The sequence below is a fragment of the Blennius ocellaris genome, assembly GCF_963422515.1.
Source record: "Blennius ocellaris genome assembly, chromosome: 14".
NCBI lineage: Eukaryota > Metazoa > Chordata > Actinopteri > Blenniiformes > Blenniidae > Blennius > Blennius ocellaris.
In genome coordinates this window covers 19817875-19844017 of record NC_137663.1, presented here as the reverse complement: position 1 = coordinate 19844017, position 26143 = coordinate 19817875, and the positions used below count along the sequence as shown (strand labels likewise).

The following is a 26143-nucleotide window of genomic DNA, read 5'->3' as shown; positions in this document are numbered from 1 at the left end:
CATCTCAATTTGTTTAATCATTGTGACCATATCAATAATGTTTCATGTTTGATTCCCCATCTGTCCGTATATTGAAGTGTTCCTGAGCAAGACGCTGAACCCAAAATTTCTCCCACTGGAATGGATTGATGTATAAGGCTACATCTTGAGCAAGATAGCAGAAAAGAGCAATCTCCATCATGTGGAAATATTTCAGGGGGCTAGAAACACATGTATTACCATATTCAAACTGAACAAAGTGTTTAAATATGTGCAAGTTTCAAGGACCTTCACTGTGGGTGAATATGACTGAATGTCTGTCTTATCTGTTTAACTAACAGAAGAGATATTAATTAGACATTGTTCCAGCCAGAAGCTTTGCTATCCCCAGTCACCTTGCAGTTAGCAGCGAAAACATTTTTCATCAGCAATTGGCATAAAATACATCCTCTGGGAGACATGACACATTAGAAATGGGATTTGACTTAGAAGTAAAGAACTCAATGCTATCACAAACAAGTGAGAAAAAGAAACGGTTCCTAACTCAAGATGAGGTGCTTAGATGTTTGATTTCTGCTTTGGTTTACATGTTTCAGCTTGCTTCAGACCAGTATGTGTTGTTTACTATACATTTGTAAAACACAAGATGGCAGCAGCTTGTTTATTACACATGCAGCTGAGGGTGTCTCGAGCAACTGTCAACAGTCACATACCTTACAGGAATTTGACTCCATCCATCCGCTCTCTATGTTGGATCTTCTGGGTCACAGGGACCTGGGTCAATCTCAGTCGACCACAGTGGGGATCAGGCTGCACCTCGGACAAGTTTCATCACAGAAACACACTCCAAAGTCTAACAGCACAAACATGTTGTTGTTTTGTTGTCCACTGTGACATGAATACACTAACTACTGCATTACTGTGCAGCCCAGAAGTTAACTCGTCATGGTAATGGTTAAGTGCAAACTTCAAATGTAGAATCAATATAGTATATATAGATTATATATGGCCGAGATAAGTGAAAGCAGGAAGTCTTTTGCCATTCATCAGGCAAAGAGAGCCTAAACAAAGATGACATTAAGTTGCCATATAATTTTAAAGTTAAAAAGTGATAACAATTGACAATTGTTATACCTGCACTTCTGGGTCACAAGAGATGGAGACAATCTCAGTGGCTAATAGTGTTTCACCCTGGACCGGTCGGCAGTCCATCCCCCAGCTGTCATTTAGGAAACACCAAATCATCTAATAACAGGAATTTCCAGAAAAGACACGTTCATGCAAACTCTTCACAGAGTGGAATATCACCATTTCAATGTGTTTGGGCAATTATTGACAATATGAAGAGCAAAATTCAAGGGATAAGAGTTGATCTTTGTTTTGTTGTTGTTGTTGTTTTCTGGAAACTGCAGTCCTGAATATCATTTGATCTAGCTGATCCATTGCTGTTCAGTGGAGACATTTCAGAGAGTTATGAAATATAGGCAAAAGGGCAGGACAGATGAAAGCGAATGACTAAAATGGAAAAACAACCATGCCATCATCACTAAGCAGTGGGGGTGCCTGGGGAGTTTTTATCAGCCAGAATTAATTCACAAACTTTTGTACAACATCCTGAGAAGACTTAATTTTCAGTTCAACTTTAAAAATTTTTTTTTTTTTTTAATGACACAGTGCAGTATGGCCTTCCTGTCCCATGCCCATAAAAACCCCAACATGTCGGCCCTTGCACTGTGCTCCAATAACCTTTTGGTGACGCAGAGGCTGACTCTATTTATAGTGCAAGTTTTCCTTCTTTTTTTTTTTTTTAAATGAATAGTGTAATGGAGATGATCTGCTTCACAGCACTGTTTAAAGGTTCGTGGTATTCAGCAGGGCGCTGCAGTGTGAGGTCACACACTTTGCCAGCTCAGTGTCATTTTCAGGAGGCAGTCTGGGGGAGGTCAGTGCCAGCTGGTTGACGCTGGTCCACTGACTTGTTTACACGTCTGACTGAGTGCTTAAAGGTTATTGACGCACTGTTCTCAGGGAACAGTCTTTTTAAAGGAAAGCAGGTGGTAAGAGCGGCTCCCGCTTGCTTCTGCACAGCACCTTGAATGGTAGACACGTTTTTTCTACAACATTGTTTTAGATGTGAATAAATCATCATTTATATTTTACTTGTGTGATTTATTGAGAAACAAACGTTGTAAAGAAAAAGAAAACGTGCTGTTCAAATCAGGTTGAAAAACTTTAGAAAAGCAATTGTTTTGTAAAAATGCATTCACATAAAAACATCAACTTATGGAAAATAAAATAATTCAAGTGCATACACTAAAAAGTAGTTTTTAGCTGCACTCTGACAGTGACAGTGATGACAGTGAAATATGAAGGTGTTTTTGCACAGTCAACTGCGTGACTCAACACGAGCCTTCTTGGGGCCCTGACCTAGAACAGCGGCGGAAAATCACATGCTACGAGAGGCATGCTTGCGCAGGAGTCCAACACTTTGTGCACACAGCGTCTCCCCTCTCAAACTTTTTCCATTCGGCCTCCAGCTTGAGTGATCGTGTTCACAGTCTGTGTGACCCCTCCCACCATGCTCAACGTATGGATTGGCTGAGAAGCATGGCGGTTCCAACGCGGGGAACATGTTGTTACTTTTACGACTGGCAGGGAGGCGGGGCGAGGGAATTCCTAAAGCCTTTGGATGTAGATGTGGGGGGGGGGGGGGTAAGATGGGGATGGTACGCTAATGTATTACCCAACAGAGGAACTCCTTTCAGGAAGTTGAATGCCCCACATGAACATGCAGAGAATCCAGACAGACCTCTTCACGTGATTGGCTGCATTTATCAGCCAATGAGAATACGCAATGTCACTGCAGAGAGCTGAGATGGAATTTGAGCACGTTGACGGAGAAGTCTCTTACATAAACAACAGGTTATGGTTAACAAAAAAGAAAAAGCTAATGATGATGTTTGAATACATTCAAGGAAAAAAAAACACTGCTTGGTTTGTAGAATTATTAAGAATGGTCTGTGTTTTTGTTGAGCCAACACACACGCTATCATAATAACACTGGAGGGAGTAGATCAACAAGTGCTCATGTATCCGACTGTACATCATAGCTGGTAAACATTCACATAACAGGTGTGCCAGAGTTGTCTGTCTGCCCTGCAGTCATGTGCAGGAGAGAGTATATATTCAGGGGCTTCTTCCCAAGTCAGACAGTAAGTGAACAGCATGAGACAAGGACACTAAAGGAACTAATCACTCAATGGACTTTATTAAACCTTTCACTGGATTATAACATTCTTGGAAAAAAAAAGAAGGTAAATTTATAAAACAACCTGATGGAAACCTTTCTGAAATTAGTAACTTTTTTTCTATTGGCATTTTTCATATCCTAATTTACACACCAAAAATACATGTTATTATTTATAATTTTTTACAATTAATAGATTTTCTGCTGTACACATCAGAACAATGTGCTACTTGCTTCTGATTAGAAATCCACACTGTCATCTCATCACAAGTAAATAAAACATGCTTGTTTTCCCAGAGATCATTTGCATACTTGCTGGTCGGTTTATGGCTCAAACATTCCCACGACAGCGCTTCCTCTGGAGAACGGTTTTACTTTTTGAGGAAACCTTCGTCACTGCACTGACAGGTATGCGCAGCACTTTAACACACTTGAAATATCTCCTGTGTGCATTGTGTGACCTTTACACTGAGGCTTGACTTGGGTCAAAAATTAGTAAGTGTGAGAAAAAAAGCATGAAGTGTGTTCCATGTCTGTCTGTCTTAGGCTGAGAAATCTCTTCTAACATGTTTGCTGTGTAGAGTTCTATTCTAAGCAAATTGCACTAAGAGCACATCTTTTCCTTTATGCAATCAGTCCAATCATAGAAATGGTTGGCATGAAATCCAAAGACGTCGTGCCCTCTGCCGCTGTTAAATTCTTCGGAGCCGGCACCGCGGGCTGTATTGCTGATCTCATCACCTTTCCACTGGACACAGCAAAAGTCAGACTGCAAGTAAGATGCAGAGTGTTCCAAACTTTATCGATATATATTTTTGTCTGCACTTTAAATCCAGATTTGATCAAACGAATATTATTCAGCTGTTAAAATTCTTTACGTGCTCTTTGCCAGATTCAAGGAGAGTCACAGAAAGCTGAAGGAGGAAATGCAGTCAAGTACCGGGGAGTGTTTGGTACCATCACCACCATGGTGCGTACAGAGGGACCCCGGAGTCTCTACAATGGGCTGGTGGCTGGACTTCAGAGGCAGATGAGCTTCGCTTCAGTCCGTATCGGCCTCTACGACTCCATGAAGCAGTTCTACACCCGGGGCACCGACAGTGAGTTTCACGTCCCTCACAATGAATGAACAAGGTCATTTCCTGTTGTACGACTCCACCGGGACTAACCTACGTGCTGCGCAGGTGCTGGAATTGTCACCCGACTCATGGCGGGCTGCACAACGGGAGCAATGGCCGTCGCTCTAGCACAACCGACTGACGTGGTGAAGGTGCGTTTCCAGGCCCAGGTCCGGCTCGCTGACGGTGGACGCAGATACAACAGCACTTTGGATGCCTACAAGACGATTGCTCGAGACGAGGGCGTACGAGGCCTCTGGAAAGGTACACGTACTGCCTTTTGTTTGTGGCAAATTCTGAGGCAATCCAATTGCTCTTTTCTCATTTTTAAATCTATTGCTTCGTTCCAGGCTGCTTGCCAAATATCACTCGTAACGCAATAGTGAACTGTGCAGAGCTGGTGACCTATGACATCATTAAAGAACTCATCCTGAAGTACGACTTAATGACAGGTGAGATAAAGATCAAAATGATGAAATGTAATTTATTTTTGCAGGATGTGACTTGACTCCCGTTTCCCCCCCTCTCGCAGATAACCTGCCATGCCACTTCACAGCTGCTTTCGGCGCTGGATTTTGCACGACAGTTGTGGCTTCTCCTGTGGATGTAGTGAAAACACGGTTCATGAATTCAGGAACTGGTCAGTACAACAGTGCTCTCAACTGTACTTTCACTATGCTGAGAAATGAAGGACCCACAGCTTTCTATAAAGGGTAAATATACACTGTGTCACAGCCACACAATGATAAAATGCACACCTTCGAACAGTTGTTCAACTTTCTTTCTCTCTGATACTCTTTTTAGGTTCATGCCTTCTTTTCTACGACTGGGATCCTGGAACATTGTCATGTTTGTAAGCTATGAACAAATTAAAAGAGGGATGACAAGAGCTCAGCAGTATTGGGAGTCACCATTTTGACAGCAAGACGTCAGGATCACGCAGATTCAACAGCCTAAACCAACAGCACAGTGGTGACGACTGGGAATCCATGTGTCCTAAGGACATGTGCAAATGGAGATGCTACAGCAAGCCTGAAATCAACATGGCGTCTCTGGTCACAGAGCTAATATGGCAGAGAGGAGGACTCTGTGAGCTCTGAAAGCTTAAATATTTGTTATATAGACTTGTAGCGACATCAGTCTCCAGGTCTCGTCACAATATCCGGATGGAGCATCAAGAAATGCAATGAGCTCCTTCAGATGGAAAAGACAGACATTGAATGTTTAGTTAGAAGAGTTAAAGTTTACCACTTATTCACATACAGACTCTAATCTTGATCAGCAAGCATAGAGGAAAACAAACTTTACAACAATGCAGTGAAAAGAGCAAATCTAGATATCAACACAATATTTACATCATGTGTTTGGGCAACCATAAATTATGGATTTTAGTAAGTGTAACTTTCTACATAAGCAAAAGTCTATCATGTACTTTACTGGATCTTTTGTATTATCAGCATGCATGACTTTTCCTGGTTGGATGGGTTTCCTGGTTCCTGGATGGATGGATGGATGGATGGATGGATGGATGGATGATGTCCTTAGATGTGAATGTGAGTGTTTGTCCAACCCTTCCATTCTGTCCATTGTTTACACTGTTAGGGTTTTATATAGTAGTGGGAGATGTAACATTTATGGTGACTGTGTGATTTATTGCTGGCCAATGAATCATTATTTTGTTTTATTTAATAAATAAATGTATTATTTTCAGCTGTCATTTCCATTGTTTTTAATGTTGGTTGCTTAGCTTGGCTAAGTTCTGATAGCACACTTGATATTGTATAATTCAAATAAACAGATGCATCTTATTCAGGTGGAGTTGTGTTACATATTCTAGCTTTAAGTTTAACTTCACATCTTGTATTTGATTATTAGGGTGAGGAAAAATACAAAGGGAGGAACACAGTCATGTTTTGAAAGTCTAACAGTATTTGAATTAATACCTGTTCCAGTTCCTGTAGTTCAACAACAGGGCTCATAAAGATACACAGGCACAGCACCACATACAATTAACCATGTAGGACAACATGTACTCATGCACTTTGTCATATCCTTTCAACATTATCTTATAGAATACAACATTTTTTTCCTCATATTTGACCAAAGTTCTGTTTTCAATGTAATGATTATTTCATTGGAGCTCAACATCTCATTGGAGCTCAAGAAAAACATGGAGTGAGTCTTTACAAAATGCTGCGGTGAGGTGATTACCGGTCGCAACATATGGCTCTAATTTGGCGTGCTGTGTACGACATGTTCTTGTGTTTTCATCATGACTCAGCAATCATTCTGAAAGCTCAACAACATCCAACAGAACCGTACACAAGCAACTTTGAGCTGTTGAGGAAATGCAATTCTATAAATACAGCCTCCAAAATATAAAAATTAAAAAAACAAAAAAAACAAAGAATTGAATGTTTTGTATTTTTACATCTGAAGACACAATATAAAGAAGGAAGTGCATTATGAAGTCAAGAGAATGAAACTGAACTTTAAATAGATTTGCCATGACACAACAGACAAATACAAGACAAAGAAGTTGTTTGTGGCAAAGGCAAACGTATAGTCAACCCGTTCTGTCCAACCAGCAGCGGCAGAGATAAGGTTGGGGTGCGGCCCCTCCAAGAACACATGTGCTGTGATGTAACAGCATTATGGTCGTATTTAAAAAGGCCCCTCTGCTCTTCACAGCACTACATCCTCTTCATTCATCTCCTGAGAGCGAACGATTCATTTGGGATTTTGTTGCTTGGAGAGAAATTTTACCCAGAACTTTATGAATAACAGATCAAACTTTGGTAAAAGTACACCTTTTTCAATTATTAACTTTTTTTTTAATTGTATATAATAACAATAATAATCAATCAAATTCTGATTTGCAGAATTTGGAGTATGATCTTAAGGCTCAGCACTTTAAAAAAATCTTCTATGGAAAAGCAAGAAAAGCTATTTATAGCTGGGACTAAATTCAGCCAAAGAGACGCCTTTAGAGAATCCTGATCACTGACTGCGTCAGCAAAGGTAAGCTTTTTACTGGTTTGTAATTGTTAGTAGGTGTAATTAGATGCTACACATGTTCTAATGGTCAAAATAAAGAGAACAGAATGTACTGGACATCTAGAATAACTAAACTTCTGCCTCAATGGCATGTTTTCGCTTAAAAAGGAGTTATATAAGCCTGTGACAACCACCAGCTGGAGGCTACATTAATATAGTGAGCTAAACACAAGAGTATTTTAGATAGAGTGGTTAACATTTTATTTTTATTTTTTCTATTTCAGAGTCCAAGATAATTTTTTGCCCTGTCCAAATACAACAAGCCTCTTCACTTCTTGCATTGATCTTAAAAGGATTTTTGGAAAATGGTTGGATTTGGACCAGCGGACGTGCCTCCATCTGCAGCTGTAAAGTTTGTGGGTGCAGGAATGGCAGCCTGCATCGCTGATCTGCTCACATTCCCCCTGGACACAGCCAAAGTGCGGCTTCAGGTAAAGATAAATAAAAAAAGAGTGACAATTCCGATTGAGGTATAGAGGATGCACCGAAAGTTTTATTCTCTCTGCTTTTGGGAGTTTTAAAGTGTGGGAAGAGTATCCCTCACAGAGCTTTAAATTCATTGCCAGCTTCCTGTCTCTGAAACCAAGTCCTCATTTCTGTTTCAATTCCAGACTTTTAATAGGATATTTTTGCTAAAAGCTATTAGGATCCATAAATTGTATAAGATTTATCCTCCTCTGAATCGTTTAACATGACTTATTTTCAAAAAGGTGAATAAAACAAGTATCAGGAATGCTTTGAAAAGCACTGGCCTACAGCAAAAGTTTATTTCTATGATTACCCTTCACTGAGTTTTCATTCTCCACAGATCCAGGGAGAGGCCAGAGGCTCGGCAGCTACAGGAAAAAGCCCTGCAGTCAAGTACCGCGGCGTGTTTGGCACCATCACGACCATGGTACGCACCGAAGGAGCCCGCAGTCTTTACAGTGGACTGGTGGCGGGACTCCAGAGGCAGATGAGCTTCGCTTCTGTTCGCATTGGTCTCTACGACTCTGTAAAACAGTTCTACACTAAAGGCTCTGACCGTGAGTATCTATGAATACCAATGTATTCTAATCCAGTTGAGAAAACCCTCCACCACTCCCCTTCACTTCTTCAGACGCCGGCATCGGCAGTCGGCTGCTTGCTGGAGGAACCACAGGAGCCATGGCCGTTGCTGTTGCTCAGCCCACGGACGTGGTGAAAGTCCGCTTCCAGGCACAGACGAGGTCCCCTGGCCTCTCCAGACGCTACTGTAGCACCATTGACGCTTACAAGACCATTGCTAGGGAAGAAGGTGTCCGTGGTCTCTGGAAAGGTATCTTGGGCTCAACATTTGTCATCTGAGCGATTCTCTCATTTTGTACGGGAAATCTGATATAAGCATGTCATGCAGGTACAGCTCCAAACATCACACGTAATGCAATAGTAAACTGCACCGAGCTGGTGACGTATGACTTTATCAAGGATATGCTCCTGGTTTCCACTCCACTAACAGGTAAGTGGCTTCAGCTTCATTCGATTTGAGATTGTGAAACACGGCGGTTGTGATCGTGGCGAACTTATTGAACTTTCACCCTCTCCTCCATAGATAACCTGCCATGCCACTTTGTGTCGGCCTTTGGTGCAGGGTTATGCACTACCATCATCGCCTCTCCTGTGGATGTCGTCAAGACAAGATACATGAACTCTGCTAGTGGCCAGTACGGCAGTGTCCTGAACTGCACTGCTGCCATGATGACCAAAGAGGGACCACGTGCCTTTTACAAGGGGTAAACCATGACTGCATGGTCAATGAAGAAAAAAAATATGTCGGACTAATATTCTATAAACATCTCTAAAATATACTATTGCTATGATTGACGCTTGTTGTTCCTCTGTTTTCTCTCCCTTTAGATTCATGCCCTCTTTTTTACGCCTGGGCTCCTGGAACGTCGTGATGTTTGTGACATACGAGCAGCTCAAACGAGCCATGATGGCGGCGAATCACAGATACACAACCGTGATGTAACTGCTACTGTCTGTCACAAGGCTTCGGAATGTCATTTCTCTCGCCTTCCACTGTACATTTAAGTCCAAAAATAATGTACGAGTGTCTCTCCTCCCTCTCGAGGATGAAATGTAGGCATGAGAGATCAGTTTTAGAGGAGCAGCACATGTATCGTTACTTTAATGACAAAGCTTTCTTGATCAGTTGTTTCCTCTCAGCAGAGAGCTTCTCTGGAAACTGGATGTTGAAAGAAATGATGAGGTTTCCTCTCTGGGAAGAATCTTGAAAGAATGGCATTCCCTCTCCAGTCAGCACTTTCTCGTATGCTGGGCTGATATGTTGGGACAAACAGATAAGAAAGAGAAAACAGATTAATAAAATGAAGGAAAAAAAAAAAAAGAAAAAAAACGAACACTCCCCAAGTTCCCAATAATTGATTAAAAAAAGTGTTTGAATTTCTGATTATCATAATATCTTCTTCAAATCTTTGTTAATTTGAGATTAGTGATAAATTAAAAGATTTATAAAATTACACATCCATGTCTGCTTTTTGAGTATAGCATTAGTTTTTGCATAAGAACACTTACTGCACAATTTCATTGATGGGCACACAGAGAAGCCTGCCATCTAGTGTCTGCACATCCACAGAGAAGCCAGTCAAAGCCTGTTAGAGAGGAAATCAGTCTTTAATAAACTAAACACAATAATATAAATGTGACCCAGTGTATGAATACACCCGTGACTCACCATCTCCAGAGAAATGTTCAATGTGCAGATCAGGTCATTGTGTTTTCGTTTGAACAGGCGATGATCTTTCTCTCGGACTATAAACACAATATCTGCAGGGATGGTGTTTGGTCCCTGCAGGCAAAATCCAGTAGAATTAAAAAAAAAAAACAAAAAACAAAAGCTTTGTTCCCACATTTCCTCTTAGGTAAGTTACATTTATTAAAATAAGTACGTGGCCAGTGATCACAAGTTCCCAGTTACATGAGTACAAACTGAAATAATATTTGTCTTTACTTGTGATTCCAAAAAAGACCAAATCAAGATAGTTCATTAACTAATTTTTTGTCACTCAATTCATAAATAAACAGTGAGAGCCGACAGTGTCTTTTATGAATTTTCAGAAATCAGAGACCACAATGAATAAATTCAGCACCACGGACAGCTCTACATGACTAAAGTGGCCATAACACACATTCTTGCACCAAATGAAAATAAAAAGCAAATGATTAGACAGATAGATTGAATTATTCATGCGTTGAATTAATAGTCCCCTTACCTGATCTCCCTCCTTGGAGAAAATCACTCGAGTGCCTTCCCTCCATCCAGGCTTTACCTCTATGGACAAGATCTTGTCTTTGATACTGGATGTGTGTCCATCTTCATTCATAACCTGACAAATAGATGCAGCAGTGAACACATCTGAACAAAGAGTATATTTACATCATATTGGATGTTATAACATATTGAATGCCAGCCCATGAGCAACCAGTCAAACGTGAACATCCCCGCCTGGGAGCTCATACCCTGCGCGATATCTTGATTTTCTTGGTGCAGCCATGGAATAGATCATCCAGTGACAGGTGAAGGTCTCTCTCTATGGGTGCATCCTGTGTTTTCACCATTCCTGGCTGCAGCCCGCCAAGCTGCATCGGCACATCATTAGTGTAGAAGTCTGGGAAAGAAAACAATCGACTCATGCAGCCGGTTTGATCTGAAGAGTCACCGTCAGCCTGTAGTCAATGATTGTGGTTTCTTACCTGCAAATGGGTTGTTGCCTCCGAAAAACTGCCTGAATGTTTTCTCTGGATTAGCATGGTAAACATATTTTGAGGACCAAGCCCCACCGCTGGCATACTCAAGTGGGATGCCGCCCTTCAGACCCTCCTCACCAAACCTGTCATAGGTCGCTTTTTTCCGAGCTGTCATGAATAAAGAATATTATAATCGAGAGACATGCCACCAGGAAATACTGACAAAATACTCATGTGAAGGACTTCCATTTGAATAAAGAATATATTTGCTACTTTCAAGCCTCGGAGGAGTTATGTCAATACAAGTATAGGTTCTGTAATTTTCAATGTATTTTCTAATTTGTCTTAAGACAAAATACCCAAAAGATTCATAGCATGTTTAAAAAACAATGACATTAGAGAAAAATATAATTCTTGTCTAAATAATATTGACTTTAGAAATGTATAGATTACATCTCCAATATAGTCATTCGTTCTCAATTAAAAGGAGCAAAAATACCCAGTTTGCATTAGTACAGTGAATTATCTGAGACCACTGTTCAAATTACAATTGAGTCCATTTAAAGTCCCTTTAACCGCCAGTCCTGTATATTTTTATTTCCATTTTTCAAATAATTAAGCTTCTACAAACTCATACAATCGATTTTATCCCCATTATGCATTTGAGATACCGAACCATGTATCCAGACCCTCATTAACGACATACACAAAAAAGAACGGTGGCAAGACATTTTCCCAAATAACGACACAATCCAATAAAACTAAATGTAATTTAAACCATATTTTCATTAATATTTCCCATCAAAGTAGTTTCGGATTTTACATATTTACAAAAAAGGTTCCCTTCAATTGACATGATTTTCTATTTTGAACCTAATTGATTGAGCCTGGGTGAAACGTCTTTAAACGCAATTTAATTAAGTTATAGTCATTACTTTGTAAGTTTGAGGTTTTAACTTACGATCACTAAGAACCTCATATGCTTCCCCAAGTTGACTGAACTTCTCTGAGCTTCCGGGCTCGTTGTTGCTGCTCGGGTGAAACTTCAAGGCGAGACGTCGATATCTTCCGAGAGAAACGAGCAAACGGTGACAAAGTACACGATATTACACAAACATCTGCTCCAGCATTGACCGACTTACGCCTTTTTCACATCGGCATCCGTCGCGTGTCTGTTAATTTCCAGCGTCTTGTAGTAATCGATGCCCATTTTTTGAACGATAAAAGCAGACATGTCAGCAACACGCTGGGAGCAACGGTTGTTTGAGGTGGTGTCCATGGTGACAGCCGGTTGGGGAAAGTCTCGCGAGATTTAGCCACATTTCTCGCTGGATTTTTATGAACGCGGTGTTCAATGCAGTTTGAGAATTTTAATCTTTGACTAGTAAATTTAACACGTGACCTGTAGTGACGGTTTACGAGTACAGCAAGCAATTAAGTCGTATTTTTCAGTGTATTGGAATTCAAATTAAGATTTTTAATTAAAAAAAATTTTTTTTTACATCGTTTTACTATTCCAATTGCATCATGAGTTATGTCTACATTTCGACAACTAAATACCATTGTGTGATTTTCATACAGGCTGTGCTATTGCTTGAGATACATGCTTTGTAGATTTTTCAAATCGAACTTTACTGGACTGAATGTATGCAGTTGTTTAAGTACTTTATGATTTGAGTTCAATAAGTAATGCATCATAAGTAATATTTGAGAACATTTTCCAACAACTCCTGTACATGATTAGTGCAGCTTGAGGCAGAATTAAATGAATCTTACTGGGGAATTAAAGATGGAGGTCCTTGAGTAATATTGTACATTGGCTGTTGGGTTGTTTGCACTGGGTTACATTGTGGAGTCGTTTCTCTCCCTACATTTCCTTCTTCGGCATGTGAAATATGACACATGGGCATTTATGTCAGCATATTGTACTTCCCATTTAGTTTAACTTCTCAGTTTTCAAAAACATCTTGGTCATTTCAAGCAGCGGTGACAAATGTACTTTTATTCTTCCATTTTTAAAACCATTCCAAACAGAAACGTTAAGGACTACTATGCTATACAAATCAGACTCTCCTCAATATGTTCACACAGAAATTGCACAATATTATCAATATGATCAAACTCCCACTGAGTGGAAACAGCAGACACTCTCTACTGATTCTGTTAAAGGTGGTCCAGATGGATGCATATTTTCATTAGCGATTCAAAACTCCATACCAAGTGTGATATTAACAGCCATATAAAAGAAACATGGATCCAATAGAAATAAATATTACAAGTCATTGTGGATTAAATACACATGTAGAATGATCACTAACAAAAGATCAATGCCAAAAATAAAAACAAGCAAAATAAAATGTCTTTAAAGTGTTTATAAAGATGATCGCAAACTTAACAAGATAAACCCAAAACCAAGGAAGCCCTCTACATACAATTTACCCTCGAAAAGGTTTGCATCTCCATATCTAATGTTTCTGGTGGGTTTTATGTAAAAAATCCTCCTCAAATACTACCGTCAAATAGCTGTAATCTATGTAATCTGCAGTCTTTAAGGAAAAAAATAATTAAAGATCTACCAAATGAAAACAGAATAGAAAATGGAAGCCAAGGTGAAAAAATAAAACCACCTTCAAACAGACATGGAGGAGATGGAAGGACGGTGATGTCGACAGTGCAGTCGTGTCGTGCGTTTGTGCTGGTTTGGTATCGTGTGGTTGTAATAACCTGACTTGGCGCCCTAACGGTGCACAGTGGGACAATAGTGTCTGCTGGTTCAGGCACCTCAACCTTTAAAATTAGTTCAAGATGAACACTTCAGGGTGTAAACGTGTCAACAAGAGCGTTGCTTATTCATTTAGACACAACGATGCAACTTTTCCCGGATATTTAAAAAAATAATTTTAAAACGGACCACTTTTAACATGCCTCATGTAATCAATCCCGACTAATCACTTGGAGCTGCAGCACAAATTAAATTGACTGATAAATGCATACAATAGCAACATTGTGCTTATTAAGCTTAAAGCAATACAAGAGCTTTCCAAAGATATTGTCACTTTCAAACATCTTTCAGTTTGGTTGATAAATCTGGTATCGTCAGATACCAACTCCCCCCAAAGTGACTCATCGCTCTTGTACCTTGATGCCTGAAACAAACGACTAGAGAGCCCAACAGAAGGCTGCGCTGTAAATACTCGCCGTGTATGTGTGTTACGGTGCAAATATTCAATTAAAGTGATTTATGACTATCAGAGCAGTTTTTCCACAATGACAAGAATAAAATAGATGTAGTGTTCTCTGGCAGGCCCGGGGGCAGAAGCGGGGGTAGTGAGGGGGAAATATACAGGAAAACCAAACGGATTTCAGAAGAAGCCAAGTGACAAGGCCGGGACATTAGCAGGAACAGGCTCCTTCGCTGACGGGCTGCTCTGGTGGCTTCTCCAGCTTGATGTCGATCACTGAAGGTTGGAAGAGTTAAGGAGCCTCACAGAAAGACAAAGCGCTGGTCAGGTTACCTTGAAACATACATACAAAATTGCCACAAAACTTTCCATTATCTATTGTTTTAAGGTTCATACCAAACTGGAAAGTGCCATTTAAGATTCTACAGGGAAGAGTATCCGTTGACTGGAGCTACAATGCAGCAATAACAGGTGAAATAAATCTGAAGAAACAACAATAGTGAGATATCCCACTGTGGCAGAGGGATTTTCCACATGGCCGGGACGCGATGTAAGAAAAGCAGGAGCTCCTGGTTGATTTCTGACACGTCTGACAGGCACACAAAGGATACTGTCCTCTCTGCTCTTGTCCTGTGTGGTGTCCATGCCGGGGAGGGCGGCCGCCACGCGGCGGAAAAGCTGCAGGGCAACAGAGGCAGATGTATTCTGTCAGAAGCGGACTAAGACTCGGAGCGTGATGAAAACACAGAGTGAAACCAAGCCAGCGTGCCTTCTATCCTCCTATTGTATGATTTAGCACAAGGTCCACTTGAAGCTCACGCAGAGAAACAGGCCTTTTCCAGTATACTGAATAGAGCAGCTTGTGTTGGAGCTGCAGCAAGGTCGTATTTCTGTGCCGAGGAAGTGGCTTGAGAAGAGGATGTAGTTGTGATTCACTGATATCGTACAATGATAGATCTCAAGAGAACTTTTAAGTGATTGATGGATCTTCGTGGGATTTTAAAAAAAAGGATGATGCCGAATATGTTCACTTCCCATCAAACAGCATCTGATTGAGCTAGGGACTTGATAACGTGCAAATTACGGCTGTAACAAGGCTATTTTTGAAGTAATTAGTGGGATGTAGGTTGTTTGCAAACTCTGACCCCCTCACTAGTGCTTTTTAACCAACAGACAGCCCAATAACAATGTGTTAAGAGGTGGGAGAGAGCTTGTAAAACAAATTCATTCATGAACAGTGGAAGCTGATGTTCAAAGCACACCATTATGCACGCATGCGTGTGTGGCATAGAAGCCAATCAGAAGATAGCATGAGCACTATGAACACACACACACACACACGGAGGTGCACACGCTCTACCTGTTTGACATTGTAGCCTGTCTTTGCACTTGTTTCAATAAACAGAACATTCATCTCTTTCGCTCTTTGTTCTCCCTCCTCTGTGGTTATCTGCCTGTGATGAGCCAAAAGTCACCGCCAACAACACAAACACACACAGATAGACACACACACACACACACGCCGCCACAGACATCGACAAGAAGACAAGGAAAAAAACAAACAAAGGAGACTGATTATGTTGAAGTGTTTTCACAAGTCGTGCCCCTCCCTTCCTGCAGCTACTACTGCCACCAGTGCTCACCACCAAAAGCCACCACCTGACTTTGAGACTGACAAGCTGGTCTTAATTCGAGTCAATCAGCAAACTGAAAGTGCCATGATTTTGGGAAACATACATCATCACTTTCTTGCTTGCAAAAACAACTCTGAAGATTTTTCCGTGAGAACAAAATAAGGCAGAGCAGCTGCATGAGGCAGCCTCTTCCAGCCCAGTAAGCTAATTATTCTTCTCAAATTTACCGAGTATTAGATGAAGGAAATGTTGTTACAGCTGCATTTGATGTCCGCTGTCTATTTGAATGTGCATTTAGTTCAATGGATTTTTAAAATAACGTCATGTTTCAAGGCATTACTAAAGCTGAGGTGCCCAATGAAAATATCAATTTCTCCAACCTTTAACAGAAATGTTGCATTGACCTGCAGCCCTTAACAAAACCGATACAATATTCTGAATAATGCCATTAATGCAAATTAATTCACAGTGTTTATGTAAAGCAAGAAAGTGAAACCGTATTTCCAAATAGATTTCTTTGAAATTTGGACAAAGAAATACAAGTAGCCAATATGTAAAGAAGTAAAAGGTTGTATTTGATCTTAATTCGGGGGGTTTTCACAGTGTGGGACACTGAGCTCTTCAATCTCCCTACCAACTCCCAGACACCATGATTCATTATCGTTACTGGCTGTCTGGATGCATCGACAAAAAGTAAAGGGCTTTCATTTGAATTGTCTGTTGTTAACTTCATTATCACAATGTCGCAACAAGACTTGCTTGAAAAATTTATTCACCTCTAATATCTGTCGTTCTATCATGGTGTCTCCCCTTAATTGACCTTGATCCCAAAACTTTTATGCCGCTCCCACACATTGAAAAGCAGCGATCATAACAAATATGAAACCTCGGCCTCTGATTTCAGAGGGGGGGGGGGCCTTTGGCGAGCTCAGCTAGCAGCATGTGCGGCAGGACGACGGAGCACGACTCACACACACTCTTACCTGCTTCACGTTGTAGCCCGCTTTCGCACTAGTCTCAATAAACATTACATTTAGTTCTTTGGCTTTCCGCTCACCCTCTTCAATAGATACTTGCCTGTGGTAGATAAGGGGGAGTTAAAAAAAGGGAAGATGCACAGCGAGAAATAAAAAAAAAAAAAAAGTCCATGTAAGAGGTGAAGAAAATGCATGAAATAGCATAAATTCCAGATAAAACAAGTCAGTCGGGTATCGACTGATCCAGTGCTGCGGATGAACTTTACACCGACTGACCAGCAGTAACAATCAATGACTTCATTGGTATGCTCTTAATACAGAGGCCCCTTCAGAAGGGGGCGGGGTGGGTGGGGGGGGTTACCTTTTGTCAGCAAGGTCTGTCTTGTTTCCCACCAACATGATGATGACATCACTTCCTCGTTCCGTTCTCACGTCGTCGATCCATTTTGTGGTTTGCTGGAAAGAGTTGACATCTGAAAGACAGACAAAGAGCAAAGCAGGAGGAAAACATCAGTATTCAGGAGGTGAGATGCTTCAGCTGTGAAAACATGTTCTGGCACATCTTCAGCCGGTCGGATAGAAACACAACTTCCTTTTATAAAAACAATAAAAAATGTTTATTTGCTCAGCTTTTAAAACAAGTAGTTACGAACCAAACTCATCACTTCGATGTTATTAACTTTTCATTCTTTTGTTGCTATACATTCTGAGGTACAGATCACACGATGAAGGGAAACATCCCAGCGGAGCCGTTATCCACCTACTTGTGATGTCGTACACTACGACAGCAGCGGCAGAGTCTCTGATGTAACTTGGGATGAGGCTGCGAAATCGCTCCTGCCCCGCTGTGTCCCACAGCTGCAACCTGATCTGCAGGGCGGGAAGGGGGACGGGGATGATACAGAGAATAAAAGGAAAAAAATGGGAGAAAAATAAAAAAAATAAAATAACATGAACAGAAGGGATGAATATAAAACGAGAAAAACAAACAAAAAAAAAAAGACAAATGACGTAAGTCAAAGTGACAAAAAAGTGAACTGAAAAGTAAACTAAATAAAGTTAGACTAATGAGAGAGAGACTGAGAGAGAGACAGAGCGAGAGAGAGAGAGGAGGAGAGAGAGTCGTGCATGCAGGTAGTGAATGATCTCCAGAGAGAGAAAGCTGTCTGGGCCTGGGCGGGGGGGAAAGAAATAATCACCCTTCACTTGTCATCAGCCATCCTCTTGATCAAGTAAGGTGTTTCATTTCAAAAGAGTGATGAGAGTAGATGGAGGGGCAGGAAAGAGAGGAAGAAAACTTGTGTTGTGAGGAAACAAACAGAGAAAGGGAGGACGGTCCGCGTGGACACAAGTGTCCCGATTACAGTTCGAGGCAGCATAAAAGCTGCGTGTTCAGAAACAAAATAACTCAAGTGTTGAAAAGGAACAAAGGTGCGGTGCTGTCAGAAGTTAGTCATCCTCTTTTGTACCACAACATTACTGCCAGAAAGAGTCCTCGACACAGGGGCAACAAACAACGCTGATTTACTGTTGGTGATAAACACAAACTTACTGTTCTGTCTTCAAGGTACATGGTCTTTGACAGGAAATCTATTCCTATTGTGGCCTGCAAATGGAAAACAATCAGTCAAATGTTCACATCTTCAGAAAACATGAGTGAAAATATGAGAATAATGAAAGAAAACTCACTTGGTAAGTGTTGTCGAAGCTGTCATACATGAACCTGGTGATGAGCGAAGTCTTTCCCACTAAAACACACATGAATGCAGTTATTTATTTTATCAATTCATTTCAGGCTTGAAACAATTCAAGTGCACAATCATGGACATATTTTGCCCATATCGAGTTGACATGTCTCTAAAGGGGAAGGAGATTTGTTCATCTTGTTCAGAGTGCAACCGTCACACTTTCAGCACAGTTTTGTATGTTTTGTCAGAATAATGTGACTTTGAGGAGGACGGAAACTAAGAAGTCATTCATTTATTGATGAACCTCCAAATTCTACTCTGCATTATTTATTGTTTTCCCATCTGCAAACTGGAATCCAGAAAAAGTGACTTCATTGTTCTGGCTTATCCAAAACACAGCTCCTCAAATTATATGTTGCAATAAAATCCATGTAGCCAGGAGCCGTTTGACAGTCCTCCTTGAGAAACAACTTCACGGATGATCCAAATTAATATCTTTCTGTTTATTTGGCCAGTGTGGGTAAGAAACTAACAAAGTTACCAGTAATTGCAACACTGGGAATAATCAGCATTTGCTGATCTGTTATTATCGGATTTATCTCGAACAGATGAGTCTATGCTTCCTGTGATGAAATGTGTGTCGTGTTGGATGACCTTTGAACCTTACAAGCCGTCACACATACAGATGAATCATCGATGAGGCAAACATGCTTATATCTAAGCCGGCCTGACCAATACTTGTTTATGGGGAAATAATGTGTTCGTACAGCGTAAGAGGATACATGACTGTCTCAAGAGTTTGAGAAACCAACATGAAGTAAAATCTGAACTGTTCAACAGCCACAGGTTGAGAGGGAGAAGTTTAAGGTGTTCTGGTCAATGTATGTCACTCAGGAGTGAGACTCTTGAGGAAAGTAGAGACACAAGTAGTGCCGGAAACCAACTTCCTCATTCTTTTTCTCGAGTTTGTTGATTTGATTTATTTGGTCAGGAACTGACCTGCTTTGAGGATTTCTTAGCACACATTTATTTTGGAAATCAATAATATATATATAGACACTTGAATCATTGAACAACGTATTTCTAAAATAGTTATAAATATTCTTTCGGTCATGCTGATATGCAATAGTAAAATATGTGTTTGTCACGGGTGCACAGGAGGATTCTCCTACTCGCGCTGAGCACCCACAAAGTTCTCGCTGCCTCAGACTGTTTTTTTCAGCTCAAGTTACATGATCAGTTGCAACGTGCATCCAGGAGTGGTGACGCGGCCGAAGCCAACACTGGCGTTTAAAGGGAGCCACAGCTGATCTCACAATCACAAAGTCTGTCTCGTCTATCATAGGATACAGCACCGATAGGAATAAATCCATTAGTATTTATAAATTTTTCTTTCACTGTTCTTTTACTCAGAGACCACAAACACAATCAACAAACCGTTTTTGACATTTATTTCATACTTTAAGATATGGCTCCACACTAAAAAAATTGTATTGTTCACTACAAAGATTGATCTCATGGTGCCATACAACAACAACAACAAAAATCGTTTGTTCTATGAGGTTAAGTTCAGGGATTTGACAATTGTGATAAATGTATACAAAAGACAAATGCATGCCTTAGAGATATTTGTGTGGATGCATCTTTATTTATAAAGTGCTTTCACACAACTATGGTCGAAACAAAGTGCTGTATACGAGTGCGATTTAAAAGATAAGATTAGCTTTGGTTCATCATTTTTTAGTTGTTTGTTACTTTAGTTTTAGTCTTTCACAAGCCATCAGACCTGGAAATGCTATAAAAAGATTAATATTAGTTTTATATAGATCTAAAATGGATGACCGAAGGTCATCTTCATAAACTCATCAGTTGGGACAATAGGGGTTATTTGCACACCATGATAGCGCAAATAAAGTATGAGATTGGCAAATACATCAATGAACAAAATCATACTGAAACGCTGTCTCTTTATTCCAATCAACAGCATTCAAGGAGTAGAAAAATGGAATGCAACAAATCAGAAGTATGTATGATATTACAGATCCAACCCACATGCCTACCTTTGTGCCAGAGCTGAGAACAACTGCGTGATATTGTTATTCACTCCACACCTTCACTTTGAAGCCACACACATTATTGCCAGGTACAGGCCTACACTTGACAAACCGCCTGAACCTCCTTTCATCAGAGAAAAATGAAGCTGGAAACGTAAAAGAAGCGTGAAGATAGTAGGAATGCTGCTGGGTAACTTGGGGTAGCGTCAAACTGCCGGAATAGAAATATTCAAACGGAGATGGTGGCACTCTTCTGCGCACTGCATCAAATTCGTGACGTTTATATAAAATCAGAAAGGATTGTCTTTTGGCAGCTGCAGCCTGTATCCTCATATTACTACAGGAATTCATACAGGACATAAATTATTAAGGTTCTTCAATGGTAAACACTCGGTTCACTGTTAACTTCATATTTGCTCTGTTGTTTGTATGTCACACACGTAACCAATAGAACAGAAGTTCGACGTGTATATCCCATGAAAAATGGAACCATAGGCGTGTGTCCAGTCTGGACTAGAAGCTGGTGAACAAGTTACGTGTCGCAATGCTAACTACTCCTCAGCTACTTCTCAAGTTGAACGATATGCGGCTAGCATAGGCTAGCTAAGTGCTTGACGATAATAACTCAAGTCGTCAAACTCCCGTCTTAGCTTCAATTCAGACCCGGCATCTTTTGGATTTTTAGTGCGAGACTTACCACTCTGCTCCCCGAGAAAGACCAGTTTGAATTTCCTCAGAGGGTTCCCGAAGTCTCCGGCCGCAGACATGACGATACTTTGCGGGAGCTCTCCAGCTAATGCCAGCTAACCAGCCGGGATCCGTAACGTTTCACCGGTTCGCAGGACCCTCGTTAACAGGCCGCCCCGTGATATGTCGTGCTCGACAGCTGCTACCCTAAGCTTCGAGATACTTTGGGATAACTCTCTCAAACTGCTGGTTACAAGTTAGCGTCGCCCTCAATTAGTTCTGTGACACCACCAAAGAGCCGCCCGGGCTGCTTCTTCATGGGAGTAAACAGTGCTGTGCACGGTGGGGTTTTTTTGGAATGCCGCCCCTACCGGTGGAGAAGAAAATAGGCCAAGAACGTCAGCGGCTGAGTGGCAGAAACACACACTGACACATTTACCAAGATTGTTTTGAATTCTGATAAACTTTTACTTAAATATTATCATTAAACACAAACCTGTAGACGAAAACACACGGAGTAGATTGTTTAAAAGGATTTACGTTTTAAAAACCCTCAAGGGGGCGCACTAACATCACAACCACGATTCTACAGCTACACACTCAGTTTTTTTTTTAAATTATTATGATTATTTTTGTATTTTTAAGAAAATAATAGAAATACTAAATCTTACAGGGAAATTCTTATCCAGCGTTGCACCACACAGAACAGTCGACATAATAACTATGCACAAAAAAGTTAACATATCAAATAAGACTGAATTTGAATTAAATAAGTAATAGTAATTATTAATATGTGCAAGGCTTAACTGTGTCATATATGGTGGACCTGCAAAGTGACTAATATAAGCATGGAAAGAATGGAATTGATTAAAAACACACACTAACACTATTTACCAGGAGAACTTGTAGAGTCTTCTGGCCATAGGAAGGAAGGATTTCCTGTATTGACTTTGGTGGTATCAGTCTGTTGTTGAAGGTGCTCCTGTTGCTGACCAGGTCATCAAGGAGTGGGTGGGAGACATTGTTCAGGATGGACCTCAGTTTAGAACACATCCTCCTCTTTCATGAAATTCCAGCTGTCATAAGTCTTCACAGATACAGAAAGTTTCTGCCAAACGGTGTAAGTGTAGGTTTTTTTTTTTCTTCATTGCATTTGCATTCATCAAAACCTCAATTTTATTTTGTTTTTTTATATGCGGGAGTTAAACATGTCCTGCCCAGATCTATCACTTGTTGTTTGCTTCATTTCAGTGTTTTATAATTTATGACTGGCGGAGACCACCTCCGGCTCCTAGTTTCTGGGTAACACCTGGACCATTTTTTAGATGACCCCCTCAAAAGAAAAAAGTCAGGCACCTTTGAAGTGAAGAGGTCAGCTTTTGCCACAGGCCTTTGGGTAATTTTGTTGTTTTTTTGAAGAATGACATACTCATTTGTTCAGTTAGGACCAGTTGGAAACATCACCCCAATGTTCACACATGCAAGCTCTTCATATTTACTATTTATATACTGCTTTTTGCAGACAATGGGTCAACACAGAGCCAACTGGCAATAGTTGTTTTTGTGAACAAATATAAATCACAGTTGTGGGTAGCAGCATGTAGGTGTGAAAGTGGAAGTCTAACTTGTTAGCTTTAATATGACACACTCTAAAAACGGTTATTATGCCATGATGTTTACAAGATGCACTGCTGCTCATGTTGATGGCTCGTGACCTCCAGATCCTCCAACAGCTGCTGTCCTGAGTGCCTCAGCCCTGAGGCACCACACAAGGTGACTTATTTACTTACCCACCCAGAGACTGATGTTCTTTAATTAATGTTATGCACTTAATATTAACTAGATGATTTGGATAAATTTGATGAAAATTAATATTTTACAATTTTCAAGTACTTTTTAAAATAATATCCTGCATTAAAAAAAACAACTAACTACAGTATTTTTAGCGATTCAAAACATGCAAGTAGTTGTTGACATACCAAAGAACTGCAGTTATTTTAATGATCAGAACAATACAGCAATTGATTAAAACACTTCAGAGAACATTGTTTTACAAAGGTATGATATCATCAATCTATCTCTGTTGCGGTGCGCAAGAGTCAAACCCACTGCGTGTGAAGGTTACACCCTGAACACACCAGTCAATCACAGGGAAAACACACATGCACGTACGCATGCACGCACGCATGCGCGCATGCACACACACACACACACACACAAACTTGCCTGGCATGCCCATATTCACCTATTGGAGCAAACCAGTGTATTAAAAAAGAAGCACATTCAAACTTTACACAGAAACGCCCACCAGCCTGGAATCAAACCGAGAATTGTTTTCTTGAGTGTGACTCCATTGTGCAGCCGCAAATCTGTGAAATGTAATTACTGTAGAAGCGTTTGGTTTGTGTTAGTTTTCTATAATAAAATCACATAAGACAGTAACGGGATGTAAAAATAAGGTATGATGGGCTTTGCTTCCTCATTTCCTCCCAGAAAAGGAAAGGAAATGAGGAAATGGTGACCACGTGAGGAGTGAAGTTTTGATAAGCCACCGAGCAGACCTGGGATATGGTCTCGTGCTTTTGTGCTTACAAGAATGTTACCATTTCATAATCCCATATGTGCTTTAGTAGTTAGCCCTCAAAAATTGCACATATATTAAAAAGATGGAGAATGTGGAAATTGCAATAAAGAGTACACATATAAGTAATTCTGTGGCCGACTCAAAAGTAAAGCCCTGCTTAGTCTGTGGAATGCACATACTGCGTTTGAAGCTGCAAAATCAACAAGGACTTTTTCTGCAGCCTTTATTAGAGGCAAACAGTGGCTTCAGGGAAAAAAAGTTGAGAACACTGGGCCATATTTATGCACAAGAAACCTCCTACTGAGCTACAGTTATAAACCTTGGAGCTTCTTTTTTTCTACGTTCATTCATTTCAATACCAAACATCTCCTTAATCGTATGCTCATTTATTAATAATTATGCCAGATTTGCATATTTTATCAAGTGTCTATATTGTCAGGATAGTTTTACTTTTACATAACTCATTTAACATTGGCTTAAATATTGACAATCCCCAAGAGATGTGTGTAGTGTGAAAATAAGGTCACTATCAGTTTTGCTGAAATAAGCATCATTATTGTATTAAACATAATTCAATTTACACAACATGCGCATGCTAGGTTTTACCCATTTATTTTCTTTGTACTGCAGAACAAACACATCTGTTTCATTTTCCCTTGGAAAAACCAGATGCGGAAGGACAAGAGCCACTATACTTTCACTAATACGATTCTCATTTGTATTATCAGTGATGTAAGTAAACGGTAGTGCGTTATGCATGTGCGAGTACAGTATGTGTGTTTAAGCTTGTTTAAACTCACTGTTCTAGGTCACTGAAGAAAAAAAAAAAAAAAAGCACACCTGCGCCCCCTTTTTCTCATTCATGTGCCATTCATGCTCTGAAGTCTGTTTCTCGGAGAGCTGGCCGGCTGATGCCAGTGCTTCAGCTGCTCCGTTTGCGATCCAAGCCTTGTTAAAGTGAAGCCATCTCACTCAACCCCCGCATACCCCCTCCCTACTCTACAGCGCTCATACACCATATGTCCTTGGTGAGGGAAAGACCCCAAGTCCCCCCCGCTGAAGATGCTGAACAAACAAAAAACCCTGCTCTCTGTCTCTCCTGCTATCTCCTCCTCTTTTCCTCCCACCTGCACATATAGAAACATTTCACATCTGTGCATGCCTGCATAATGGATACATTGACGTGTCGTGTACTGTAGAGGTTGTTGTGTTGAGTAGTGTTGTGTAGAGAATGTGAAATTCTCAGAAGCAGACCGACGGGCATGCACCCTATTCTGCAACAAATGAGCCGTCAAATAGAAAAAGATGTCACCCAAAATCAAAGGACCGTGACTAACAGGAAGCAAGACACAAATGAATTGAACTTGTCACCTCAAGCTATGACTTCACTCTGGTGTGCTGGTTTTATGTCATGCCACTGCATCATTTACGTCTTCACAACTTGACTCAGTCTTCTAGATGGGGAAACCTCACTATGACTCACATCTAAGGGAAAAAAAAAAAAAAAAACCTGCAGTTTTGCGTTTTCACTGGTTTTGAATCTATATTTTATGGTTTGGGGAGGGGGGGAGTTGCAGTGTATTTGTCTACTACATAGGTGTGGTGGTGTGTTCCATTCATGACATACTGTACATCTGCCTTTGTGGGCTGGTATAATGCGGGGAGATCATCACATTTTCACATCACCTTAATATAAATCTAATGAATGCAGCTTTCAATGTCACTGCAAAGTACAATACGGTGCTCATCTCTCCTGAGAGGGGGGGGGAGAGAGAGAGAGAGAGAGAGAGAGAGAGAGAACATGGGGCTATATCAGAAAAGTGTGGGGGGGGGGTGGATAGAATGAGGAACAGAAAGAAAAGATGAGGAGAGGAAATACAGAAAGGCCATAAGGGGTTGGGTCAGGGTAAAATAGGTGTGTTGTCATCCACAATACAGTATGATGGAGAAAGGGAGGAGATAGATGGGGGATGGGGTGGAGCCCCGCGACAGTTCTCCTGTAATCCTCCTTCTTGGAAACACAAGCTGGATGATGTGTGTCAGAGTGAGGAAAAAAAAAAGAGCAAGAAAGCATTTGAAAGTGTATTGGGAAACACAGCCGGGGCTTCCAGACTGGAACAAAGGATTGCAGGGAAGACAGAGGCAGGGAGCACGGTTAGATCTGGAATCCGTTTTTTCTTTGCAACATCAGGCAGGAACAGACACAG

At 40.7% G+C, this 26143-nt stretch overlaps 4 protein-coding genes across 6 annotated transcripts; 2 read left to right on the top strand and 2 right to left on the bottom strand.

Moving 5' to 3' along the window:
* The first annotated feature begins 3199 nt into the window (after window positions 1-3199).
* On the top strand, window positions 3200-6106 carry LOC308139652 (dicarboxylate carrier UCP2-like). Its single transcript, XM_080509121.1, has 8 exons — window positions 3200-3293; window positions 3524-3634; window positions 3863-4001; window positions 4119-4326; window positions 4411-4608; window positions 4695-4796; window positions 4877-5057; window positions 5149-6106. Exons 3-8 carry the CDS (start codon window positions 3876-3878, stop codon window positions 5261-5263), a joined length of 930 nt encoding a protein of 309 aa, XP_080365247.1. The 5' UTR covers window positions 3200-3293; window positions 3524-3634; window positions 3863-3875; the 3' UTR covers window positions 5264-6106.
* A 968-nt stretch (window positions 6107-7074) lies between these two features.
* Window positions 7075-9391, top strand: ucp2 (uncoupling protein 2; the record flags this gene model as incomplete). The annotated part of the gene is made up of 7 exons (XM_080509126.1): window positions 7075-7365; window positions 7626-7832; window positions 8210-8426; window positions 8501-8698; window positions 8777-8878; window positions 8972-9152; window positions 9277-9391. Exons 2-7 carry the CDS (start codon window positions 7707-7709, stop codon window positions 9389-9391), a joined length of 939 nt encoding a protein of 312 aa, XP_080365252.1. The 5' UTR covers window positions 7075-7365; window positions 7626-7706.
* A 153-nt stretch (window positions 9392-9544) lies between these two features.
* dnajb13 (DnaJ heat shock protein family (Hsp40) member B13) lies at window positions 9545-12340 on the bottom strand (the record flags this gene model as incomplete). The annotated part of the gene is made up of 8 exons (XM_080509128.1): window positions 9545-9701; window positions 9958-10034; window positions 10118-10231; window positions 10656-10769; window positions 10903-11051; window positions 11137-11298; window positions 12092-12195; window positions 12273-12340. The coding sequence occupies 8 exons, from the start codon at window positions 12338-12340 to the stop codon at window positions 9545-9547; spliced, it is 945 nt and encodes a 314-aa protein (XP_080365254.1).
* Window positions 12341-13111: 771 nt separating this feature from the next.
* LOC308139659 (ras-related protein Rab-6A) lies at window positions 13112-21651 on the bottom strand. 3 transcript variants are annotated; one of them, XR_013936925.1, is made up of 9 exons: window positions 21363-21651; window positions 18613-18671; window positions 18476-18529; window positions 17688-17793; window positions 17285-17396; window positions 16930-17023; window positions 15673-15766; window positions 14924-14990; window positions 14518-14588 (listed from the first exon to the last, which is right to left on the bottom strand). XR_013936925.1 is itself a non-coding variant. In XM_080509130.1 (8 exons), exons 1-8 carry the CDS (start codon window positions 21430-21432, stop codon window positions 14524-14526), a joined length of 627 nt encoding a protein of 208 aa, XP_080365256.1. In that variant the 5' UTR covers window positions 21433-21651; the 3' UTR covers window positions 13112-14523. The 3 variants fall into 3 exon arrangements, 2 of the variants coding, with proteins under 2 accessions (XP_080365256.1, XP_080365257.1); XM_080509130.1 differs by lacking the exon at window positions 15673-15766 and having other exon boundaries at window positions 13112-14588; XM_080509131.1 differs by lacking the exon at window positions 16930-17023 and having other exon boundaries at window positions 13112-14588.
* Between the last annotated feature and the right edge of the window lie 4492 nt (window positions 21652-26143).